The 23818-nt window shown below is 36.5% G+C and overlaps 1 protein-coding gene across 3 annotated transcripts in view; it reads right to left on the bottom strand.

Annotated features, from left to right (window-relative positions):
* AQR (aquarius intron-binding spliceosomal factor) overlaps positions 1-23818 on the bottom strand; it is a 134940-nt gene that overhangs the window by 14401 nt on the left and 96721 nt on the right. For all 3 annotated transcript variants that reach the window (XM_033190658.1, XM_033190659.1, XM_033190657.1), the window contains 8 exons: positions 21913-22048; positions 19925-20134; positions 17802-17939; positions 10785-10856; positions 9536-9723; positions 8678-8849; positions 4694-4864; positions 1443-1528 (listed from right to left, as the gene is read on the bottom strand). In XM_033190658.1, the coding sequence (XP_033046549.1) occupies positions 1443-1528; positions 4694-4864; positions 8678-8849; positions 9536-9723; positions 10785-10856; positions 17802-17939; positions 19925-20134; positions 21913-22048 (1173 nt within the window). The remainder of the gene's footprint in view (positions 1-1442; positions 1529-4693; positions 4865-8677; positions 8850-9535; positions 9724-10784; positions 10857-17801; positions 17940-19924; positions 20135-21912; positions 22049-23818) is intronic.

Here is a 23818-nt window from a genome sequence, read left to right as displayed (position 1 = left end):
CAGGAAGTAGGTTTCCTTGGTATCCTGAAACAGAAATAGTTTCTTGCCTATATATAAAAGGAAGGATTTGAAAGATTAGCTTTCTAAAAATCAGAAATTTTTATTAAAAGTTTGATACAATTCTAGCTAAGATACCTAGGCTAAGCTACCTGGGTAACTGGAATCATAAATAATAAACTGACATATCCCCTCTATGCACAACCACCACCAACACTATCCCCCATGAAGAAGCTGGAGTTTCAAAGGAAAATTTTGGCAAATACAAATAAATTTACCTTATTGGGATACAGGTATTTTTGCTAGAAAATGTTGACGTTCAAGACAATACTGAAACCGGGTGTTCTTTTAACCCTTCATTTATAAGCATTTTATCATCAAAATCTTTCTTTTTTTCTAAGTTTACAGAAACATTAGGCAAAGGGCAGCACAGAATTAAAGTCACTGGAATTTGAAGACTAAGTACCACAGAGTTAAGAAAACAGGTAGGGAGAGGAGGGGGTGGAAGGAGTGTTCATATATTCATACTGTAAGTTTTTGAGATGTTAACTATGTAAACCATAGTGACAGCCCATTCAGATGGCAGTTTATAAATCTCAGTGAGAAGAAGGAATTGCTTTTTAGAAAAGTTAAGTCTGTAAATACTGGCTTGATACTTAATACACAAAAACAAACTATTTTAGAATGCGAAACAATTTCTTAAACCATTACATCTCTACTTACCCTTACATAAAAGTTATCAATCTCATGAAACCTGATTACTGGGTTAAGCTCCAAATAGATCTTAATGACAATATTATGAGAGCCTGGAGAATTTTCTTTTCATGTCTATCCAATAAAGTAATAAAACAAACTCTCCTTAGTTTTGTTAGTATGTCATATAAGATGAAGGTTTATATAAAACTAAATGGATGCTTTATAATAAGAAGATATTATTTCCATAAATCTCTAGCACATATATACATCATAATAAATGATAAAAATAGATTATTGTTTGTTTTGACAATTCTTAATTCAGGGAGAACAAACGGCTCCTTTATCCTCTAACACTGAAGCTGAAAGATTGTATATGAAAAAAATGAGAAAACATATTATACAATGAAAATTTATTCTGAAGACTTTTTCTTTATCTCCTTTAATTTCTGATATTACGTTTCTAACAGATACATGATAGATTAAGATTTTATGATAAAATGCTATCTCTGAGTGTTACTAAAGAGTAAAACTGTTAAAATTACTAAAACATTTAAGAGTAAAAATATCCAGCAGCAATGACAATAGTTACTACAAGGAATCTGATGTTACATTCCAACAAAAAGCAGCAAAAGTTGCCGAGTAATTATAGTTTAAACTTAAAAAATACTTAGAACACTTAGCCACAGAATTTCAAAATTGAAATAGATAGTAAAGTTCAATAAACATTATGAAGGTTCTTTCCTACGTACCTCAGATGGCCCACTGCCCTGGTTCGTACCAGAGAAAGAAGAATATAATCATTCTGTTGACCTTGAAATCTATCAACAGTTGTCACCTAGAAATAAAAAATGGAAAATATGATGCATTTGCAAAAGCCAAAAGATGCTAGAGATCATTTAAATAATGTGCTACAAACATCTTATCCTTAAAATAATCAAACCCAAAAGAAACATAATCATAGACTTGGAATTCCAAGAACAAGTTAATGAATGTTATTAAATAAACCATACTAACCAGATCAAACTACATCCTTATGTTATTCAAACTTATAGCACTTGTCTTTACCTTTGCTGATAACTAAATAACTATTTTTGGAATTAACAGTCTTCCCCCATTAGACTGCAAAACTTCATGAAAGCAGGGACTATGTCTAGCTTATTAACTGGTATCCCAGTTTGATGCTCAGCAATGTAACTTAGTATGCTTATTTATTAATTAACATACCACTAGTAAATGTCTATAGCATTCCTCCATCAAAGAAAAAAAACAAATAATCTTCAATGTACTTTCTGTTCAGTTTGAAAATATATGTACATGGGAGGCCAAGGTGGGCAGAAAGCTTGAGCCCAGGAGTTAAAGACCAGCCTGGGCAATGCAGTGAAATCCCATCTCTACAAATTATACAAAAACTAGTTGGGCATGGTGGCGTGTGCCTGTAGTTCCAGGTACTCAGAAGGTTAAGTTGGGAGGATTGCTTGAGCCCAGGAGGTGGAGGTTGCAGTGAGCTGAGATCATGACACTGCACTCCAGCCTGGGTAACAGAGTAAGACCCTGTTTTGTTTTGTTTTGTTTTTAAAAAAAAAAAAAAAGAAGAAGAAGAAGAAAAGAAAAGAAACAGTGTATGTACAAATAGGGAAGTTCAGAAAGGTTTCAGTCACTAATACTGGCAACTCAGGCATTTATCTTTTCATCAATTCAACAAAAAGTTTATTGCTTACCCTGCAGAAACGGTAATTTATAGTCTATCTTTAGGAAGTTTACAAAACACTTTTTAAGTCAACTACATGGAGGTATAGTTTCTACACAATAAAATGTGTTCAAATGTACAATTTGATGAATTTTGACAATACATCTTCCCATGTGACCACCACCACAATAAAAATGTCCATCACCTCAGGCCTCATTTTGGTCAAATCTGCATCCACCAGTCCCAGGGAACCACTGATTTACTTTCTGTCACTATAGATTATTTTTTGCCAGTTCCAGAATTACATAAAAATAGCATCAAAAGGATATATTATTTTGTGTGCTGTTTCTTTCAATCAGCATGTTTCTGAGATATATTCATGTGTGTGTATATAAGAAATTCATACCTTTTTGAGTATTCTCTCACTGAATGAATATACCAATTTATCCATTCACCTGTTCATGAAAATTTGGTCTGTTTCTAGTTTGAAGCTATTTTGCGTAAAGCTGCAATAAATATTCACGTACAAATATTTTTGTGGACATGTTTTCATCGCTCTTGAATAAATATGTGGAAGTGAAACTGCTGAGCTGTACAGTAAATGCATACTTTATAAGAAACTATCAAACTTTTCCAAAATTGCCATCCCGCTTTACACATTCACCAGCAATGTTCCAGTTCTAGAGTTTCAGTTGTACATCCTTGCCAACACTTGTCATAATGTCAATCTTCATCATTTTACACATTCTTTTGGGCAGGTAGTGGTATATCATTGTAGTTTTAATTTGTATTTCCTTGACAACTAATGATGGTAAGCACTTTTTCACGACGTACTGGCTAACTGTAGGTCTTCCTATGTGAAGTGTCGGTTCAAGTCATTTGCCCATTTTGTATTGGTCTGCCTTATTTAGTAATAACTTTTATAGGAGTTCACATATATTCTGGATATAAGTCCTTTGTTGTTATGTGTGGCTATTATACCTGGGAATTCTTTTGCCACTCTGACCATGTGGAGAAATGGGCTCCCATACCGACACTGGCAGGGCAGAATAACATCACTGAGCTACCCTGTAACCCAACCTTGGAACCACCCTATTTCCATCTTGTTACGAGAGACAGTAACTTTCCTTATTATTTGAGTCAGATTTTCTGTAAAAGGACTCAAATATTGAGGTCCTTCTATTTCTAAACTTGCAAAATTATTAGTTTCTTAGTTTCACTCTATTCCTTATGAAGTATTCTGCAGTGTCTATTCTTCTCTATATTCCTTTGATTTTGTTTTCATTCCTCTGATTTTATTTTCTTCCAGCTTACATTTCATCTCTTTCTGAGTTCTTACATTTCTCTGCTTTGTAGCTGTTCCTCAAAGATATGGTTACTTCATTAAGTATTTTCCAATTTACAGCAAAATGTATATTTAAAAATTTCATCTTTTCCAGGCCAACATGTTTTCTGGAGCATGTATCCTATCTATGTTTTGCCGTTCTTCATTTTTTCCTATAAATTGAGCTTGTGCTAGTTCCCTTTATACTATTTATCACTGAATAAGTAAGTTTCTTAGATTAGCTACGTGTGAGACGTTAAGATGGGGTGAGCAAGGCTGTTTTCTGAAGGCTGGATGATTTTCATAACAAAAGGCCCTCTTTTCTTCTACTACTGTCCAGATAGTCTATAAAAATACAGTTTGTCCCCTCTTTCTCTCATTTTCCTGTGACTTTTGCATAATTTACAAAAAAGGTGAGCTTTTACATAGCCATGTTCATAACCAGTCCTAATTTTATCATTAGTATTATCTTTATGTTTTTTCTAATGTATTCAACCCTTCATTAATGAAAGAAGCATCATTTTATTTGATATTATGTATTTTTCATTACATAAAAAAATACATTTTTTTAAATTCCAAGGTCTGAATACATTTTACAATCTTCCCTTATTCCCAAGACAACCTCCCCTTATACACAATAAAAAGCAGTCTAAATTATATCTCTGCAAAGCAAAACAAACATACTCCTTGTTACAGTACACAAATTATAATGTAATTTGGTTATATATCATTTTATGAACAAAAAGTTTCAGAAACATTTATTTCTGTTACCATCAATAAATATCTTTTATGCAGTAGTTGAGATAGAAAGTCACAGCAAACCAGCAAGACTGTCAGATAGGGTTGTCAGAGAATTATTTATAGTTGCCATTATTTCATTTTCTCAACTATCTTAAAAAGAGATAGCAAAGAGACAAAGCAGAACAATATAAACCTTTCGATCTTACCAAAATGATGAATAAGAGAACTTATTATAATTATAAAAGTACCTTGTTTGGTCTTCCAATCAATGGATTGTTTCCACATCGTCTATTGATGATGTCGCGAATAAGATGCTTTTGGCCATTATACGTTGTTAGAATACTGATTTTGTCAGCAGGATAACCAAGTAAACACATGTACATAAAAAGTGCTACTACGTATTCTGCCTCTCCAAGATTCTGTAATGCAAACACAATCAGATTGTGCATTTATTTGCTTTTGTTTCAATTTTATAGAGAAAATGTCTGATGTAGATAAGCACAATTTGTTCACTTTGCACACTGCAAGAAGTGAAGACTTAGTAACTTGGATAAGTGAACATCTTTCATAAAACTGAGGGATAATCTTATGCTACATTAACACTGATAAATAAAAACTTTTAATTTGCAACACATGGAACAATCCTAAAATAAAACTTACCAACTTAAAGGCTTAATATTCCTAAGACCACAACAATCACAATATAGATTAATAATATACTGGCCAGGCATGGTAGCTCATATCTGTAATCCCAGCACTTTGGGAGGCCAAGGCAGACAGATCACTTGAGTCCAGGAGTTTGAGACCAGTCTGGACAACATGGAGAAACCCTGTCTCTGCTAAAACACAATTATTAGCTGGGCGTGGTGGTACTGGTGGTTCATGCTTATAGTCTCAGCTACTCTGGAGACTGAGGTGGGGGGATCGCTTGAGTCCAGGAGGCAGAGGTTGCGGCGAGCTGCAATTGCACCTCTGCAATCCAGCCTGGTGACAAAGTGAGATCTCATCTCAAAAAAAAAAAAAAAAAAAAAAAATTCTATACAGTGTACCACAACTGTAGTTACACACAGACACAAAACTATAAAGGAACAAAGTAACTAAGAAGCCAAAACAGGGCCGGGCGCGGCGGCTCACGCCTGTAATCCCAGCACTTTGGGAGGCCGAGGCGGGCGGATCACGAGGTCAGCAGATCAAGACCATCCTGGCTAACACGGTGAAACCCCGTCTCTACTAAAAATACAAAAAATTAGCCGGGTGCGGTGGCCGGCGCCTGTAGTCCCAGCTCCACGGGAGGCTGAGGCAGGAGAATGGCGTGAACCCGGGAGGCAGGGCTTGCAGTGAGCCTAGATCGCGCCACTGCACTCCAGCTTGGGCAACAGAGTGAGACTCCGTCTCAAAAAAAAAAGGAAGCCAATACAATACCCAGTTTAACAGCATATACACCTAGCAGTATTATAGTTGACTCAATTTTTACACAATGTTTTCCCTCTTCCTCATGTTTCTTAATGTTTTTTGTATGCTTTGTTTCTGTTCTCTGCATGGTTGGGATGAGGATGTTACCTCAAATTGGTCAGTCCGGTTTACTGTTAAATTACAGACTAGTAAGGAGCTTAAAACTAAGGCTTATTCAACCTAAAGGTGAGGAATCACACACAAAGCTGTTTGATCCAGTTTAGTAGAGACTAAATCCAAAGTACTACATGAAAGAAGAAAGTAAAATAAGAATATAAACACAATATTAAAAAAAAAAAAAAGGAAGCTGGATTTCATGCAAAGGAAACAGAGATTACTGTAAGACTTCTAGAAATACCATTTATATTCTGGTTCTTTGTGACACACAGCTTGAGTTACAAGCATTTAAGTTTTCTTGTTCTTTAACACTTCCCAATTTGGTACTTTGCCCAAAGGTTAGACATGAAGCATTAACAATAAAACAACATGAACTGTATTGTGACCAAACATTTTAGAACTCGCTCCAGGGCCGGGCGCGGTGGCTCAAGCCTGTAATCCCAGCACTTTGGGAGGCCGAGACGGGCGGATCACGAGCTCAGGAGATCAAGACCATCCTGGCTAACACGGTGAAACCCCGTCTCTACTAAAAAAAAATACAGGCCGGGCGCGGTGGCTCAAGCCTGTAATCCCAGCACTTTGGGAGGCCGAGACGGGCGGATCACGAGGTCAGGAGATCGAGACCATCCTGGCTAATACGCTGAAACCCCGTCTCTACTAAAAATACAAAAACTAGCCGGGCGAGGTGGCTGGCGCCTGTAGTCCCAGCTACTCGGGAGGCTGAGGCAGGAGAATGGCGTAAACCCAGGAGGCAGAGCTTGCAGTGAGCTGAGATCTGGCCACTGCACTCCAGTCCGGGCGACAGAGCGAGACTCCGTCTCAAAAAAAAAAAAAAAAAAAAAAAAAACAAAAAAAAACTAGCCGGGCGATGTGGCGGGCGCCTGTAGTCCCAGTTACTCGGGAGGCTGAGGCAGGAGAATGGCGTAAACCCGGGAGGCGGAGCTTGCAGTGAGCCGAGATCGCACCACTGTACTCCAGCCCGGGCGACAGAGCGAGACTCCGTCTCAAAAAAAAAAAAAAAACTCGCTCCAAATGAGTCAAGTCCCCTTCCAATTAGTGACTTTTATTCATTTATCCACCTATTCTTTCCCTCTCAGACACTAATTCTTCGAATGTTATCACTTAAATGCATAATATTCTTATTTTGGGGGATAGTGTTTTCAACTCTTCAGAAATATATTTAATAGTGGCAAATCATCATCTGAAAATATATTTATTTCTTGAATCGCTAAAAACTCATCTAGAGTTAGGCTTAATGAATAAGAAAAACAGGTAACCAATCTGCATAAAAATGCTTCAATCCATAGAACGGTATGACTCAAGCAATGAAACTGACTCAAAGGAGAAATTCCAAAAACTATTAATGTAATGAAAACATCAGTTGATTACTGACAGAATACTTAATTAATTTCTAAGGTGGCTATTAGGAAACATCACTGACTTGAATTAGGTTCTAATATTTTTAAAGTTATCATTTAAAGGTCACACCTGTTCTCAGGCAGTAAGTATACAAATAGAGTAACCTGACTTAATATAACCAAATATTTGGAGGGAAAATAAGATCTGCATGAGTTACCTCTATGCATACACATTTAAGCTGATGATCTATGATGCTTTTTCATGAATAACTCAAGATCTCTAATTTATATATAACAACCTATATTGGATATTTTGCTGTAGAGAGAGAGAGAAAAAAGAAAAATTTTAAATAACCCCAAATGCTATCAACCAAAAACTGTGTTTTGATGTATATGCTGCCAGGTCATTTTGTATAGATTATCTGCACATATTTCTATATGTATATATTGCTGGTCCTTTTTAAAATGAGATGACTATAGATACACTTTGCAATTTTTTTCCACTTAATATAGCATAAACATTCTTCTTGTTAGTAAACACAATGTTACCATTCTTAGTGGCTATCTAGTATTTCTTTTATATGGAATGTAATAATGCAATTAATCCCTACTGACAGGTATTCAGGTTGTTTCTCATTTCCAAAATAATTTGCAGTGATGAGCATTAAGCATACAAGTCTTTGCAAACTTGCCCAATTATTTTTGAGGATAAATTCCTAGAAGTGAGAACATTGCTTTTAATATATGTTAACAATCTGTCCACCAAATTATTTTCCTACTAGCACTGTATGAGAATAGTTTCCCCAAACCTACCCCAACCCTGAGCATTGTTAAAGAGGTGAAAAGTGTGATTCAGTGATTTATACTTGTTATAAAATATGAATTGCATACTCATATTTTCTATTAGTCTTGATTTTTTAAAGTAATTTGAGTTCTATAAATATATTCAGAATTCAACTTATTGTTTGTTAAATACTGAAATAAATTTTAAATATTGAAAATAAATTTTTTCTCCAATCAGTGTTTTTCTTTATGATTTCTGCTTTTGTAACAAGCTTAGGAAGACCTTCCTCACTATAACACTATATATTCATCAACATTTTCTTCTAGTAGTTTCTAGTTTGTTTATAGTTTTCTTAGTGCATGTATTTTTAGTCAATCTGAAATTGATTTTTCGTATGTTGTGTGTAAGGTGGGGTTCCAACTTTCCTTTTCTCAATGGCCAAATGGTTAAGTATCACTGATTTAGGCATACGTCAGCCAGCAAATGCAAAATAAACTTAAAAGCTTCCTATTTTTTCTTACCTGATAGAAGTAAGGATTAGGTTCAGATTCTCCCACTCCTTGAAAATCTTCAACATTAATGAGCTGGAAGTCATACAGTAAGCCAGCATTTGCTGTACTAAACTCTGGCAAAAGCTGCACATGGGGTAAGTTTCCCAGATTCTTGTATCGCCAGTTGTAGAGGTTGCACAAGCTTTCCAAAGACAAATCCCCCCACAAACAGAAAATATTAGCAGTGTAAAATCCCTTTTAATATACATAAGGAGGTTTATCTGTTTCTGTGCTTCTTTCAAATTTTCATGTTAGCCATTTTTGCTCATCTTTTAAACAATAATGCTCTTTCAACCTTAGCTTCCCTACTTCACGTAACCAAGGGTCAGAAGACTGAAGGTACTACAAAAATGAGAGTTCTATCACACTCTCTGAGATCAATGCTATCTTTATCCCTTAAATTAAAAAGTCAAGGCAGACTAAAAATTGAGCACATCTGGAGGTAACTATGAGATGGGGCCTGCATCCTTTATGAAGTAAGACTTGGTGTGTTCTCCTCTTGTTCACTTTTTTTTTTTTTAAGATTTCAAAATTATATTAACTGTATATCTTTTGGGGCATGAAGAAAGGAGAAGGGACAATGAAAAGAAGCCCTTAGATTATATGTTACTTAAATTAATCTTAATGAATGCAATGAAGGAAATAAATTATTTGGTCCATTCATATCTCTTGCAGTAGTCGACAAAAGTGCTTTTGGATTTACAGGTAGCCAAGTTCCTGGATAGCCAGGAATGCTAACAGTCTACACAAAAGCTATTCACAAATACTTGGATCATGGAACAAATGTCCTTAAATGGGAATGATTTTTTTTTTTCCTGTCTCCTTTACCTTGCTCTGGCTCTCCCTTGAGCATCAAGGTCCACAGTTGGAACTCCAACGCGAACAAAGCGAGTGAAGAGAGACTGCTCCATGTTTGAGTACTTTTGAAAGGCCATGTTCTTAATAACTGGAGGTAACTGGTGATGATCGCCAATCATAATCCATCGTTTTAGTCGGCTAAATCCATCCTGAGGATTCTAGAAATGAAAAGTAAGGAAATGGCAAAATACTCTATTATCCTCTAGTCTCCAATTTATTACCCAAGGGACTCACTATTCATCAAACGACTTCCTTATCTTACAAAATTACCAATCTTTACCAGCTCCACAAGGAGGAGTCTGGCAAATTTATAGAACAATTTGTGAACTAATTATGGACATTATTGCCTTGGGTGACAGTGGGTGAGGGAGAATGGAGGTATTTAGAAGGCAAGCATGGAATTACCCTACTTTAATAGGCAGGGTAATCCAAAGAGGTCTGGAAGGATTAGGTCAGCATTAGGTAACGAGTACACAGAAGGAAACAGAAGCCCAAGAAAAGAAATGGAAAGATGTGAAATAAACATGTTTCACAATTAGCTGAGGACCAATTCTGAACCCACCAAAGCAGTAAAAACCACTTTCTTTAATTATCTACACTACTACTTCAATTTCCTACTCTATGTGTCTCCTAGTTCCTTGAAACATATCCTGATAGAATACATTCCAACTTCCAAGTGGCTTCACTTATAAAACAACTTTTGGAACTCAATTTATCTGCATATTAGAGTGGTCTCTATTCTTAAGTTGGGAATTCCACATTTTATTTTTAATGCTTCAATAGTAAAGAATATTGTACAGTAAAAAACATTCTTAAATAGCACAATTTAGCTCAAAAACTTAGGCATAAAGAAAAAAATGCATTCAGTGAATATGAAAAAATAATTCCACAATTATAACAAAAGAAATGAAGAAACAGCTCATCTTCCCACTAAACTGCACAACAATGTAATTTTCTTGATTAAAATTACTAAATCTTTTCAAAATTAGAGAAATAAACTATGAATTTTTAAATAGTACTTATGAAAGCAAAACAACTACTAAATAGAGTGAATAGATTCAAGAAAGTTTACAGGCTTAAAATAGAATACCAAACATAATGAAGTTAAGGAAAATACAGAACTATGGCAATTAGCACACCCAAACTGTACAGCTTTCTGATGCTGTCCTCAGCATTCTTAGAACTCTATTTTCTTTGCCTCAGATCTTATATTTCTTACCTGTAGAAGAAGAGGGATAAAAGTTTCTATCTCCAGAATCTGAGCAGCCTCTTCCATCAAAATGTTGTCATACTGAAAGAGGAAAGCTTGTCATAAAGACAGCTTAAAAGCCAAACAACTACCATAATAAACATAATCATCCAAAAACCCCCAAATAATTTCAGATAAAAACAACAACATACAAATTATTCAGACAGATAAAAATAACAACATACACATTATTCAAACAGAAACTTCATGGTCTTATTTATCACTATGCCTCTGCATTTCCAATTCAAGTATTTGACTTTAGGAAAGCCCCCTAAATACACAAGTTTACATTGAAGAGATCTTGTATATCATTTCTTGAATTGCAATGCCAATTTGGTTCTTTTCAATTAAGTTGTTTATTTTACATCAGAAAGAATCAATTTATAATTATATATGAGGTCGTTCCCTTTGGTACTCTTACTCTAGGGAGTATTTTGGGATAATTTTTTTCCTATATGAATCCTACCCATCACAACAATCCACTTCAGTCCAACCCTTGGGCATTTAATCCATCACCACAGCATGTCAATTTTACCTTCGAAACTCTTGAGTCTATTCATTTTTCTTTATTTCTACCAGCACTACCACTCTAAAAGTCCAAACTACCACTATGACTACGGATAGCCAACTCCTTACTAGTTCCTCCTCTTCCTGTCTTGACTCCTCCAAGGCACTTACGCAACTCCTTATTTCAAATCCTTCACACTACTGTTTTAGGGGAAAAAATCTCTTAACATTGCCAGCAAGGATGTATTTACCAAGAACTGATATTCAATCTAGTCCCTGACTTCCTTTTGTACTTTGTCTTTTTCCTTACTCACTAAGCTTCAACCACAATGGCCTATTTCGGTTTGTCTGAAATGGCAAAACCTTTCCTGCCTCAGGCCCTTTGCACACGCTATTCTCTTCACTTTTAGTCTAGTTGGTTCTTTCTCATCCTTAAAATATCAGCTTAAAAGCTACTTCATCTAGGCCTTCTCTGACCTCCCAATCTAAAACTGATCTCAAAGTACCAAAGTAATGTTCTTTTGTCTTTCAGATCTTCACATTTGTAATTCTATCTGTATATTTACTTGTTTAATGTCTGTATCTTTTCCCTAGCCCAGTTCCCAGTAATGTTAGGTATTACACATCTGTAAAAGAATGAAAAATCAAGTCTTTCTCAAACATGAGAAAATTTCATTATTTCTTTGACAATTACTACTCTTGTATCTGTCCAATTCTCATTTAGATCTATTCTCAACATGTTTCATCTTTCCTCTTCACTTCTAATTCTGATCGCTACTTAGTAAGACATCTTCTTGTTTTAGTACAATACCTTCTTCTTGAATCTAAGTATACATTAGAGTTCTGTTGCTTTGTTTTTAAAGATTGTTCCCATTATTTTATTTTCCAGAGAGGTGGGAGATGGGGAAAGCATATTTACTCTGAATGTTTAATTCTCCTGTTTTAAAGTTATGGTTCAATTCTGGACTGTTATTGAAACTACTTGAAGGTGTAGGCATGTGGATGGTCTCTTCTCTAGCTCTATAATAATGCCAGATTTCCCTTTTAAAATGATTAGGTCATTTTTGTGGGAGCTGAACAGAAGGAGGAATTCAAACATCCACATTTTCTAAGAAGTCCCTGTGTAGATTCTCAGGATAACAGGTATAATATGCAAAACAGAGTAGGGGTAACTCAAAAGGAGATAGCTTAAAAAGACTGCTTTCTGAAAATCAATTCTGAAAATATAATGCAATTTTACTTTTTTTTTTTTTTTTTGAGACGGAGTCTTGCTCTGTCACCCAGGCTGGAGTGCAGTGGCCGGATCTCAGCTCACTGCAAGCTCCGCCTCCCGGGTTCACACCATTCTCCTGCCTCAGCCTCCCGAGTAGCTGGGACTACAGGCACCGGCACCTCGCCCGGCTAGTTTTTTGTATTTTTAGTAGAGACGGGGTTTCACCATGTTAGCCAGGATGGTCTCAATCTCCTGACCTCGTGATCCGCCCGTCTCGGCCTCCCAAAGTGCTGGGATTACAGGCTTGAGCCACCGCGCCCGGCCGCAATTTTACTTATAAAAAATATTTATAGATTTTGTTTTTTTTTTTTTGGAGACGGAGTCTCGCTCTGTCGCCCGGGCTGGAGTGCAGTGGCCGGATCTCAGCTCACTACAAGCTCCGCCTCCCGGGTTTATGCCATTCTCCTGCCTCAGCCTCCCGAGTAGCTGGGACTACAGGCGCCCGCCACCTCGCCCGGCTAGTTTTTAGTATTTTTTAGTAGAAACGGGGTTTCACCGTGTTAGCCAGGATGGTAGATTTTGCTTTTTAAAAGGGAGATTTTAATTCCAAAGCAAAATTATCACCACTTTAGTTACTTGTTCCATGTATTTATTAGTCAGATCATTCATTCAACTCTTACTAATCTCCACTAACATATTACATGTTGGGTTGGCACCTGATGCTCCAGGCCAGGGACCAGGCTAGGAGCTGGTCTTTGTGACCTTTCAAAGGGTTCCTCAATTCTACAGCCACCGTTACCACAGTTCTATGGTTCTTTAGTGGATTATAGCTGCTAGGATAGGGTCAGGGTGGTGTAAGAGTAAGGGCACAATAGACTTTAAATTCTTAGAAAACCACCTTTTAATACTAGCTCTGTAACTGATTACCTGTGACTCTAAGGTAATATCTCTCTTGAGTCACCCTTTCTCAACCATAAAATGGAGATATCTTAGTTGGGTGCGGTGGCTCACAGCTGTAATCCCAGAACTCTGGGAGGCCAAGGCAGGTGGATCCCTTGAGCTCAGAAGTTCGAGACCAGCCTGGCCAACATGGTGAAACCCCGTCTCTCCTGAAAATACTCTACTGAAAATACAATAAGTTGGTTGAGCATGGTGGCACGTGCCTGTAATCCCAGCTACTTGGGAGGCTGAGGCACTAGAAGTGCTTGAACACAAGAGGCAGAGGTTGCAGTGAGCCGAGATCACGCCACTGCACTCCAGCCTGGGCAAAAGAATGAGACTCTGTCTCAAAAAAAGAAAAAAAAAAAAAGGAGAGAGCTCATATAAAGATCTAGTTGTGAAGAAGAGAAACAAATCATTGTAAGCATAGAACTTCGTGCACTGTAAACACAGAACTTGGTACATAGTTTACGCTCAACAAATGATGCTTACTATCATTGTTTGTTTTTGTTATCATTCTGATAAATTTCCTTCTACAATTTCTAGAACTCAAAATGGGTTTAACATGATCAACATTGAATCAACAATCCCTGAAAACAGACAAGCAAATTAGAACTAATATTTAACTTCGTGTTTGTAAAAAATTGGGGCTGGGCATGGTGGCTCACGCCTGTAATCCCAGCATTTTGGGAGGCCGAGGCAGGTGGATCATTTGAGGCCAGGAGTTCGAAATCAGCCTGGCCAACATGGTGAAAGCCAGTCTCTACTAAAAATACAAAAATTGGCTGGGCCTGGTGGCGGGCGCCTGTAATCCCACTACTTGGGAGGCTGAGGCAGAAGAATCGCTTGAATTCGGGAGGTGGAGCTTGCAGTGAGCCGAGATTGCTCCATTGCACTCTAGCCTGGGCAACAGAGCAAGGCTCCCTCTCAAAAAAAAAAAAGGCTTCAACAAAATACAAATTGAAACAAGTGACAGACTTCTGTTACAAGGTGATGAACTGAACACATAATGATTACCACTATCTCTGGAAACCCCTAAAACAACACTTGACATCATATAGTGAAATTGTATCCCAAAGAGTTAAAGAAACCAGCAACTAAGAGAAATTCCTGAGTTTACAGGATAAGAAAAGAAACACCTTGCTGCAAAGCTGAAACTTCCTTTGCTTCTAAGATAATAAAACTGGCGGAAACTGGCTGGAACCAATATAGCCAACTAGAGTTAGCACAGAATGAGCTTGCTTACATCACAACCCAAATTGCTACCATGTTTCATATTAACTCCTCCAGAACCTACACAGGCAATCCAAGAGTTAGCATGAAGAGAGAACTGTGCATGCTTGAAGACTTTCCAGACCCCCTTCCTTCCACCAATCACTTACTAATCCCAGAATCCACCCTATATACCTTTTCTAATAAAATTACTGCCTTAAAGTCAGCATGGGGACATAGATTTGAGCTTGACTATGTTCTTCTCATGAGTCAACTTGCAATAAGAAGCTTTTTTTCCCCTCAGAAACCTGGTGTTAGAGTATTGGCTTCTAGTGCACCGATCAGCAAGCCCCTTTTGCTTGGTAACAATAGGAATGGTTTAAAGAGGCAATCAGACTTCCCACTTCAAGGAACCAAATGAATGTCCCTCCTCTCTCACCCCCAATAGATGACAGATTTAGTGTCTGGAGAGGATCTTGGAACTTGGAGAAAGCAGGCAGAGTTAAGAGGGTGGGATCAGATATGAGCGCCATACAGAAAGTTGGAATTACGTCAAAAGTCTGTGTACATAACAGAACGTGGAGAAGTCTGGCTCTCTTTCTCCATCCATCTCCCACAACCCAGGGATCCAGGAAAGTAAGAGTCCTCCTTCTCCCTTTGTATCCCTAAGACATACCACTGAAATTTCAGAACTCTAGGGACAAAGAAAAGATTGTAGGGCTTCCTGACAGAACAAAAATGTGAAACAAAATACATTTAAAATCATGGCTTTGGGCTTCTGAACAGCTACACTGGAAGACAGAGAAAATGGAACAATTCTTCAAAATTCTGAAGGAAAAGTATTTCCAATCTAGAAATCTATACCTAGCCATAATATTTAAATGTGACAGTAGATTTAAAACAGTTTTTGGACATGGAAAGTCTTAAAAATATGGCCTCCTATGTATCCTTTCACATAAAAGATACTGGAGGATGTATTCTACTAAAAGACAGAAGAGAAAGACACAGAATGCCCAAAACAGAATCTGACATATGAGAAAGGCAAAGGCTTAGAATGGATGTCATGTGAACTGAAATAGGTCAGGAGTATCTAGGAGAGAGATCTCCAAAAACATGTATTCATGTGTCTAAATGTACTAAGAAAATATTTAAAAACTAAACACAGTTTTGGGTTGAATTGGTGGTAAAAACACAAAACTAAACAAACAAAAGAGACAAAAATCATTAATTCCAGAAAGAAAAAAAAAATGTGCATGAAAGGAAAACTAATCATGGTATATTCCCCTGCTTGGATGTGAAAGTGTTCATGTGTTAATAATGATGTAAACACCCAAAAGTGAGCAAACCAAAGTTATGACATAACTATATTGGAAGCATTAAGGAAGGAAAGGTACATGCACACGTGCATAAATGTGTATCTATTTGTCCTTTGGGTCAGCACAGAATCAAAAGACAATGCCTAAAATGGAAATTTACCATTCTTGACTGATACAGATGAAAAGGATAAAATACAGAGTTGAAGGATAAATTGGATGGATGAGCGGAGTGGGGGACTGCCTTTTTTTGTTAAGTAGACCTACAAGGTTTTTAAAACTCTTAAGTGTGATTAAAAAAAACACTTTGAAATCAAAAATACAGAAAACCTATTAGCACTCATGCTAACTATCCTTTGACATGTAGCATGATTTAAATGTAGAAAATGACTACTGAAAATTTGATAAGTAGTACTTTTTTAGAACACATGCAAAAGCTCCATGAAAGCAAAAAAATGTTAATTATGGTTGCATTATTTTCCCTTGTTATTAAGCTATGATTTATTATCAAAGTATATGTTATATATCAGCTCCAAGAACAAAATATTTAGGTTAAAAATTCTCACTAATAATTTGCAAAAGGGTAAGTTAACATCACTAGGGTATATAAATTGTTGTATTTGTCCCACCTTGCAGCTGAGGAACCTTGCATCTAAGATAACAATTTCATCACCTTGAATTTATTTATCTTTCAGTGAGCTCACAACATTTTAAAATTGTCAGTTACTTTAATCAGCAAATGAATTACTAATTTTTAATTCAAGCCCGTATACAGAACTCTGTTTTAAACAACAGATAAAGCAGTTGCAGGAAAGTTAAATGACTGTATTAAAATCTAAGTTCTGATCAGTATCACTAGCAAAGTCAAAAAAATCTGCAAATTCAAATTTACTGCTCAATCATTACATTCCACTTCAAATGAGTCACAGATTAATGGGCTATCATGTCCTCCTCCTGTTTTTAATTAATATCTTATTTTGCAGTCTAAATAAGAGTATTCCATATCCTCATATGAAAGGCTTTTCATTTGCTAAGTACACAAATAACTGGAATGGTTGTATGTTTAATATGTGAATAATCTAAGCATACAGATGTTTAGTAGATGAAAACCACTTTGGTTTTTGTTTGTTTTTGTTTTGAGATGGATTCTCACTCTGTTATCCAGGCTGGAGTGCAGGGGCGTAATCTCGACTCACTGCAACCTCTGCCTCCTGGGTTCAAGCGATTCTCCTGCCTCAGCCTCCCGAGGATTACAGGCACATACCACCATGCTTGGCTAAATTTTTGTATTTTTAATAGAGACAGGGTTTCACCATTCTAGCCAGGCTGGTCTCAAACTCCTGACCTCAAGTGATATGCCTACCTTGGCCTCCCAAAGTGCTGGGATTACAGGTGTGAGCCACCACACCTGCCTGAAAACCATTTTGAAATGTTCTTTTTATAGCTTTTATTTCTGTTTGGAGATATTTTTATTATTACTATTTTTGTAATTAGGTGAATTTTAGGTTTTTTCATAAGCTTTATTTGTAGATTTTTAAATAAGTGATACTCAGTAAAAATAAAACCTTAACAAGTATGAGAATTTGGTCAGACAACTATATCGTTATAATGTTACCTAATGGACAAATTACTAATAACTAGATTTAGAAAAATTAGATTCAGAGTTCACTAATCATGCAAACATGGGATATTATCATCCACTTGTAAAAGAAACATTTTAAGGTAATTATAAACACGAATTTCAATAAGAAGTGAGCCAATCTCTGATAATCTTTTAAAAAAAAAAAAAACATAAGTCTTTACCTTGAAACCTAACTTGACTAAGTCATGTCGTTTTAAGGCAGCATGAGTACAGGTCATAGCAATAATTTTGGCTTCTTTCACTAAAAGGTATTTAGATCTGTCCAGTCCACTTCGAAGCAATTCAGAGGCTCTGAATTCCTATGGAAATGAGGAGCAATGAAAGATAATTTTAGGAAAATGGAGTTTTGCACATAACTATACAATCCAATCAGACTTAATTCCTGAGAAATTAACATACATATATTATAAACTAAGCCTAATGAATTATAATTCTGTTCATTATGATTTGGGTACTAACTGAGTTCAAATAGTAGCTGAAATAAAAGTTACAATTCAAACGTTTTTGTATGTAAGGTAAAATATGTACAACATAAACAAGAATACTGAATAAAATTCAATGATCCTTATACCTGTATCACTCAACGTCCCTCCAGGAAAATAGAAATGATTTCAAGTACTCATATCAAAGGAAATTTTAGCAAGAAACTGGTTATACAAGTGATAGAGGAACTATAATGGTAATGCAACTTAGAAATTACAGACAGCAGCAGTCACCATGATCCCTAGACTAGAAAGAATAAAGGTAGGAAGTGGTATTATCAGAGCCCAGGGACTGTAGTCACACAAAAAAGCTGGAACCCCAAGTTTTTCCAGGAGAAACTGGAGTCATGAAAGAGGTGGAACCCAAGGTAGAGGGAACTGATGAAGAAATACCTTGGCACTCTCTCATTGGCTATACTAAGCAAGAAGTCAGCTGACATAGGAAGCTGGGAAATTAAACCTGCAAGGGTAAGTCAGAACATCAACCATGGCAGAGGATCCCCAACAGAGCAGAAAAGGGTATGGACAATAGATGGATATGACGGGCAAACAAGTCAAACCAGAGTACCCAATGTCAGGTTTCATAAAATCTGAGCCTTACCAATACTTCTTTCAAACTTTTTTTTAACATTTCTGTTTTGTTTTTTAAATAATTAAAATATTACAAATATAGGTGAGGTACCCTGTATAACCTTCTGCCTACTCCCTCCCAAGGCAGCTATTATTATGAATTGAGTATGTTTTTATTCTTTCACTTTGTGTTTATCTAACCATAAACATAATACATTTATTATTCTGTACTTACCATCCATCCATCTAACCATATACATTTCAATATTTACTGAACGTATACTACGTGCCTGATACAGTTCTAGGAAGTGGGTATATAATCACATCTAAAAGACACAAAGACAAGAAACAATGTCCCTGATTTTTCTACCTTTCTACCTGAAAACTTAATGCTAAATTTTCTTACTGAGGAATCTGAGCCTGAATGTGATCCCTTTATGAGACCGCTGTAGTTTTTCAATGATGTTTGCTATCTATTTTTGCAATGATGATTCTGCAGTGATGTGGCAAAAACTAGGAGACATATCCAGGGGGTGCTGGGTTCCAGACACATTCTCTGTTCCCATTGTGTAGCTATGACTCATTTCACTTTAATAATCGGAATCAATCATCCTGGTTACTACAGCAACCCCACTATTTTACTGATCAAGAGGCATACAGGACTTAGAATGGCCACATGGCAGTCTCAAATTCCAATTCAAAGAAGCATTATTGAATTTCTTGATGGAAGCATTCCTTTCTCAAAAATACTAAGACCTTTACATCAGGAAAACCAGAATGAAGATCCAATTTATATCTTACTTAAAATTAACAATCTAATTTCTAAGATTTGAATATTTCAGGCCGGGTGTGGCGGCTCACACCTGTAATCCCAGCACTTTGGGAGGCAGAGGCAAGCAGATAACTTGAGGTCAGGAGTTCAAGACCAGCCTAGCCAACATGGTGAAACCCTGTCTCTACTAAAAACACAAAAATTAGCTGGGCAAGGTGGTGTGCACCTGTAATCCCAGCTGCTCCGGAGGCTGAGGCAGAAGAATCACCTGAACCTGGGAGATGGAGGTTGCAGTGAGTCAAGCTCGTGCCACTGCACTCCAGCCTGGGCAACAGGGCAAGACTCTGTCTCAAAAAAAAAAAAAAAAAAAAAAAAAAGTTTTGAATATTTCACATTTACTTAAAAAAAAAAAAAAGTAAATTAAAAACCATTATAGTTCAAAGAACTTGAGAATCCTTACCTCAAGCTGAGTAAAGATTTTCTTAATATGCCTGAAACATCCTTCAGCAATTTCCATGTCTTCTTCGTAAGATCTTCCTTTAAAAATGGGTTGAGGAGCATTTGCAAAGTATTCATGGAAAGGGAAGAAAGTGGAGACTTCTGTAACATCTGGCAACGTACTACCTTTATTTTTCACTTTGCTGATATACTCTTCCCAACGAGACATTACCTGTAGAAAAAGGGACTTGAGGTTAACTGCCACCTAATTACGATGTTTTAAAGCATAAAATAAATAAACCTTATAAAAACAAGATCTGCTATGTGAAAAAGAAAAAAAAGAAATTCAATCTTTGATCCAATGTAAGTATTCTTCATTCCTGTAACTGACAGATTGCTCTTCTGTTATAAAAGTAACCTTGTCTTTGGAGAAAAAAAAGGCTCTTTAATAACAAATTTCTACAAACTGGAAAGAGCCTCAACGTCATCTTATGGAACTCTAACTCAGACAGTTCAGATTCTCCACGTAACTCAAGATAGTTTATTACTAATGCTTAAAAGAAATGTAAAGGAAAGAAAGCTCTCTGGACAAAGAAATTTCACATTTTTTTCATCTCTGTTTCTCTCCATATATGGTAAGTTCAGTTTTAGCAGCTTTTTAATCAATTTGGCACTTGTCAACCCTTCTCCCAGATTTTTAGAACATTTATAAAGAACATGTGGTTAAGCTGAGTGTATATTTGAAAGCTTACGACTTTTGTGATTATAGTTCAATTACTTTGTATAATGTTAGCTATGCCTCTAACAGCCATTTACTATTTAACCTCAATTTCTGTAACTTTCCCAGGTTTTTCTGTTATAATCTCAGTATTTCACAAAAGTGTAGTCCTTAGGCAAAATATCTGAGGAGCTAAATAAAAATGTGGATTCCTGGATTCCACCTCTATTGAATGAGAGAGCTATAGGAACAAGGGCTAGGGAATTTAACTTTCCTGATATGATTCTTAAATGTTGAAAATTGCCTATTTACACTGTGAAGCCTCAAGTTCATTTTTCCCAAATTTATTACATAAATCTTCATAATTTATAGGTTATTTTCCCCACTTTTAAACATTGTTTTCACTGAAAGCCAAGTAATTTTCTGTGTCAAAAAAGCATTTAAGCATGATCTTTACTCCTTTATGCAAATCCTAAACAGTCTTGAATCTAATGAAGACTATATTAGGTATTTTCCCTGCTTCACAAGAAACCATGAAAGTTATTCATTTTGAATGGACTTAACTGCTTTGTGATATCCACTTACAATAAGCTTACAATATTATAATTTATATCTAAAATATATAATTGGCATTAGAACAAAGAGAACAAATAGTTATACAAAAATCTTCATTATCCAATTATGTCCTAGTCCATTAAAAATTATTAGTAATCCAACTAACTATTAAAGTTTAGTTTTATTCACTTTATTTGGCTATTTCTCATTGGTTTGCATACTTCCAAAATTAACCCTAACAAAAGTAAAAATACACCTTTCTATTGAAGTCAGAAGCCTTCAACTTCAAGACCCACTGTGCAATTAGTTGTAATACATAATTTATTTCTGGAAATTTGAAAGAAGAATAAGTTTTCCTTCATTAGCTGATTAATGTATACAATAAAAGTTAACTATACTTTGTTGCCACTGGGTAGCTAGAATATTTATTTAGTTGTATTTCTACAGTAAAAAATGAAAAAAGAGTAACCAGAACTTCGTCAACAGAAAGAAAAAAATGTAAAAATTAGCAACACTGGTCTTTCACAGAATGAGTCATCAAGCAAAGTTATTTAGCAAAGAAAATTGAAGATAATACAAAATACACTTAACATTCATAAATATAGCTTTTGCAATACCATATATTCTAATCTACTCAAAAAAATAAGCTTTCATGAAGGATCACAAGAACTCATTCCAGCTTCCAACTGGGGTTCATATTATGATGAAGTATGATTCAAAAAACCTTATTATCTTACCTGGTATAAGAAGAAATAGCCTGCAGTTTCACAGGTATATGAGGCATCTCCTGGAACCCCTAGACTCTTTTGCAATCGTTTGACTTCTTCTAAAAGTTCTATTCTTCGAGCCAGAACATAATTAACTCTTCCATACCTAGACATTTCAATTAGGCAAAATGGCAAAACTGTAATAAAGAGACTTTGAAGGAAACAAGCAGCAAAATTCAAGAAAATCATAATAGCAAAAAAGGGGAGAAAAAACGAGAAGATATGGCTTCTATTTAACTACTGACGGTAGTTCTTGGGTTACTTTACTCTAAAAGCTACTTAGAGTAGGCCAGGCACGGTGGCTCATGCCTGTAATCCCAGCACTTTGGGAGGCCGAGGCGGGCAGATCATGAGGTCAGGAGATCGAGACCATTGTGGCTAACATGGTGAAACCCTGTCTCTACTAAAAATACAAAAAAATTAGCCAGGTGTGGTGGCACACGCCTGTAGTCCCAGCTACTTGGGAGGCTGAGACAGAAGAATGGCATGATCCAGGGAGGTAGAGCTTGCAGTGAGCCGAGACTGCGCCACTGCACTCCATTCTGGGCGACAGAGCAAGACGCCGTCTCAAAAAAAAAAAAACAAACTACTTAGAGTATACTCTATGGACCAGCATTGATCTGCAAGGGTGTTTCTGGTCTAGGAGGAGGGAAAACCAACTACATCACTAAATACACCATTTAGTTCAGCTCTCAATCTGTCTTCTCACAATAAGACACTTTCACAAAGAAGAAAGCAGGACAGTGCATTCTGGTGCTAGTTTACTTCATCACAGACCAATAACATGTAAGTTCACAAACTGGCTGCTTCAAACAGCACTGTTTTACACTATATAGTATATATACACACACACACTATATATATACACACTATATATATATAGATTAGATCTAAAGGCTTTGAAAAGTAATTTTAAATGTATTTGATTATCTCTGTCATCTACATATCCCAATACATAGCTTGGAACCCAAACGTAGCAGGTTCATAATGTTTGCTGAATGAGTAAGAAAACTGAAGTTTGGAGAATGCCTCATCCAAAAACACACAGTTAGGGAAGAAAGTAGTGGAACCAGAATTAGATCCCAAATTCTATGCGCATTCTTTTCACAAGAACACAACAACAAAGGGTCTCCTATAACCCTTTAATGCTTAAAATAAGACTAAACTAATGTAATCAGTCACTATTGTTCCCATGTTTAAAGACTCAACAAAAGAAGTCATGTTCCTAGCTGTATGTAGTTCAGAGATTCACATTTGAGGTAGCAAGGGATGATTAAGAATAAAAAAAAGAGTTCTGGCCGGGCGCGGTGGCTCAAGCCTGTAATCCCAGCACTTTGGGAGGCCGAGATGGGCAGATCACGAGGTCAGGAGATCGAGACCATCCTGGCTAACATGGTGAAACCCCGTCTCTACTAAAAAAAATACAAAAAACTAGCCGGGCGAGGTGGCGGCGCCTGTAGTCCCAGCTACTCGGGTGGCTGAGGCGGGAGAATGGCGTGAACCCGGGAGGCGGAGCTTGCAGTGAGCTGAGATCTGGCCACTGCACTCCAGCCTGGGCGACAGAGCAAGACTCCGTCTCAAAAATAAATAAATAAATAAATAAAAGAGTTCTAAAACATGATCTATGTTTTAAAGAATTTTTCAACTTGGAAGAATATAAACATTATGGCAGATAACTTTTTTCTGCTTGCTTATGTGTACTTTAAACTTTTATCTACAATGAACACTTTGTAAATGACAAAAAAATCAGGAATGCTTATAGACTCAATAAAATGCCAAAATTCTTGTAAAGTAATGTTAAACTTAAAAAGCAATAGACAGACCAGGCACGGTGGCTCACGCCTGTAATCCCAGCACTTTGGGAGGCCGAGGCAGG

Source organism: Trachypithecus francoisi, unplaced genomic scaffold (genome assembly GCF_009764315.1).
Source record: "Trachypithecus francoisi isolate TF-2019V2 unplaced genomic scaffold, Tfra_2.0 Lachesis_group3, whole genome shotgun sequence".
Taxonomy (NCBI): Eukaryota; Metazoa; Chordata; class Mammalia; order Primates; family Cercopithecidae; genus Trachypithecus; species Trachypithecus francoisi.
Note: the sequence above shows the minus strand (reverse complement) of the source record. Positions and strands in the feature narration are given on the sequence as shown.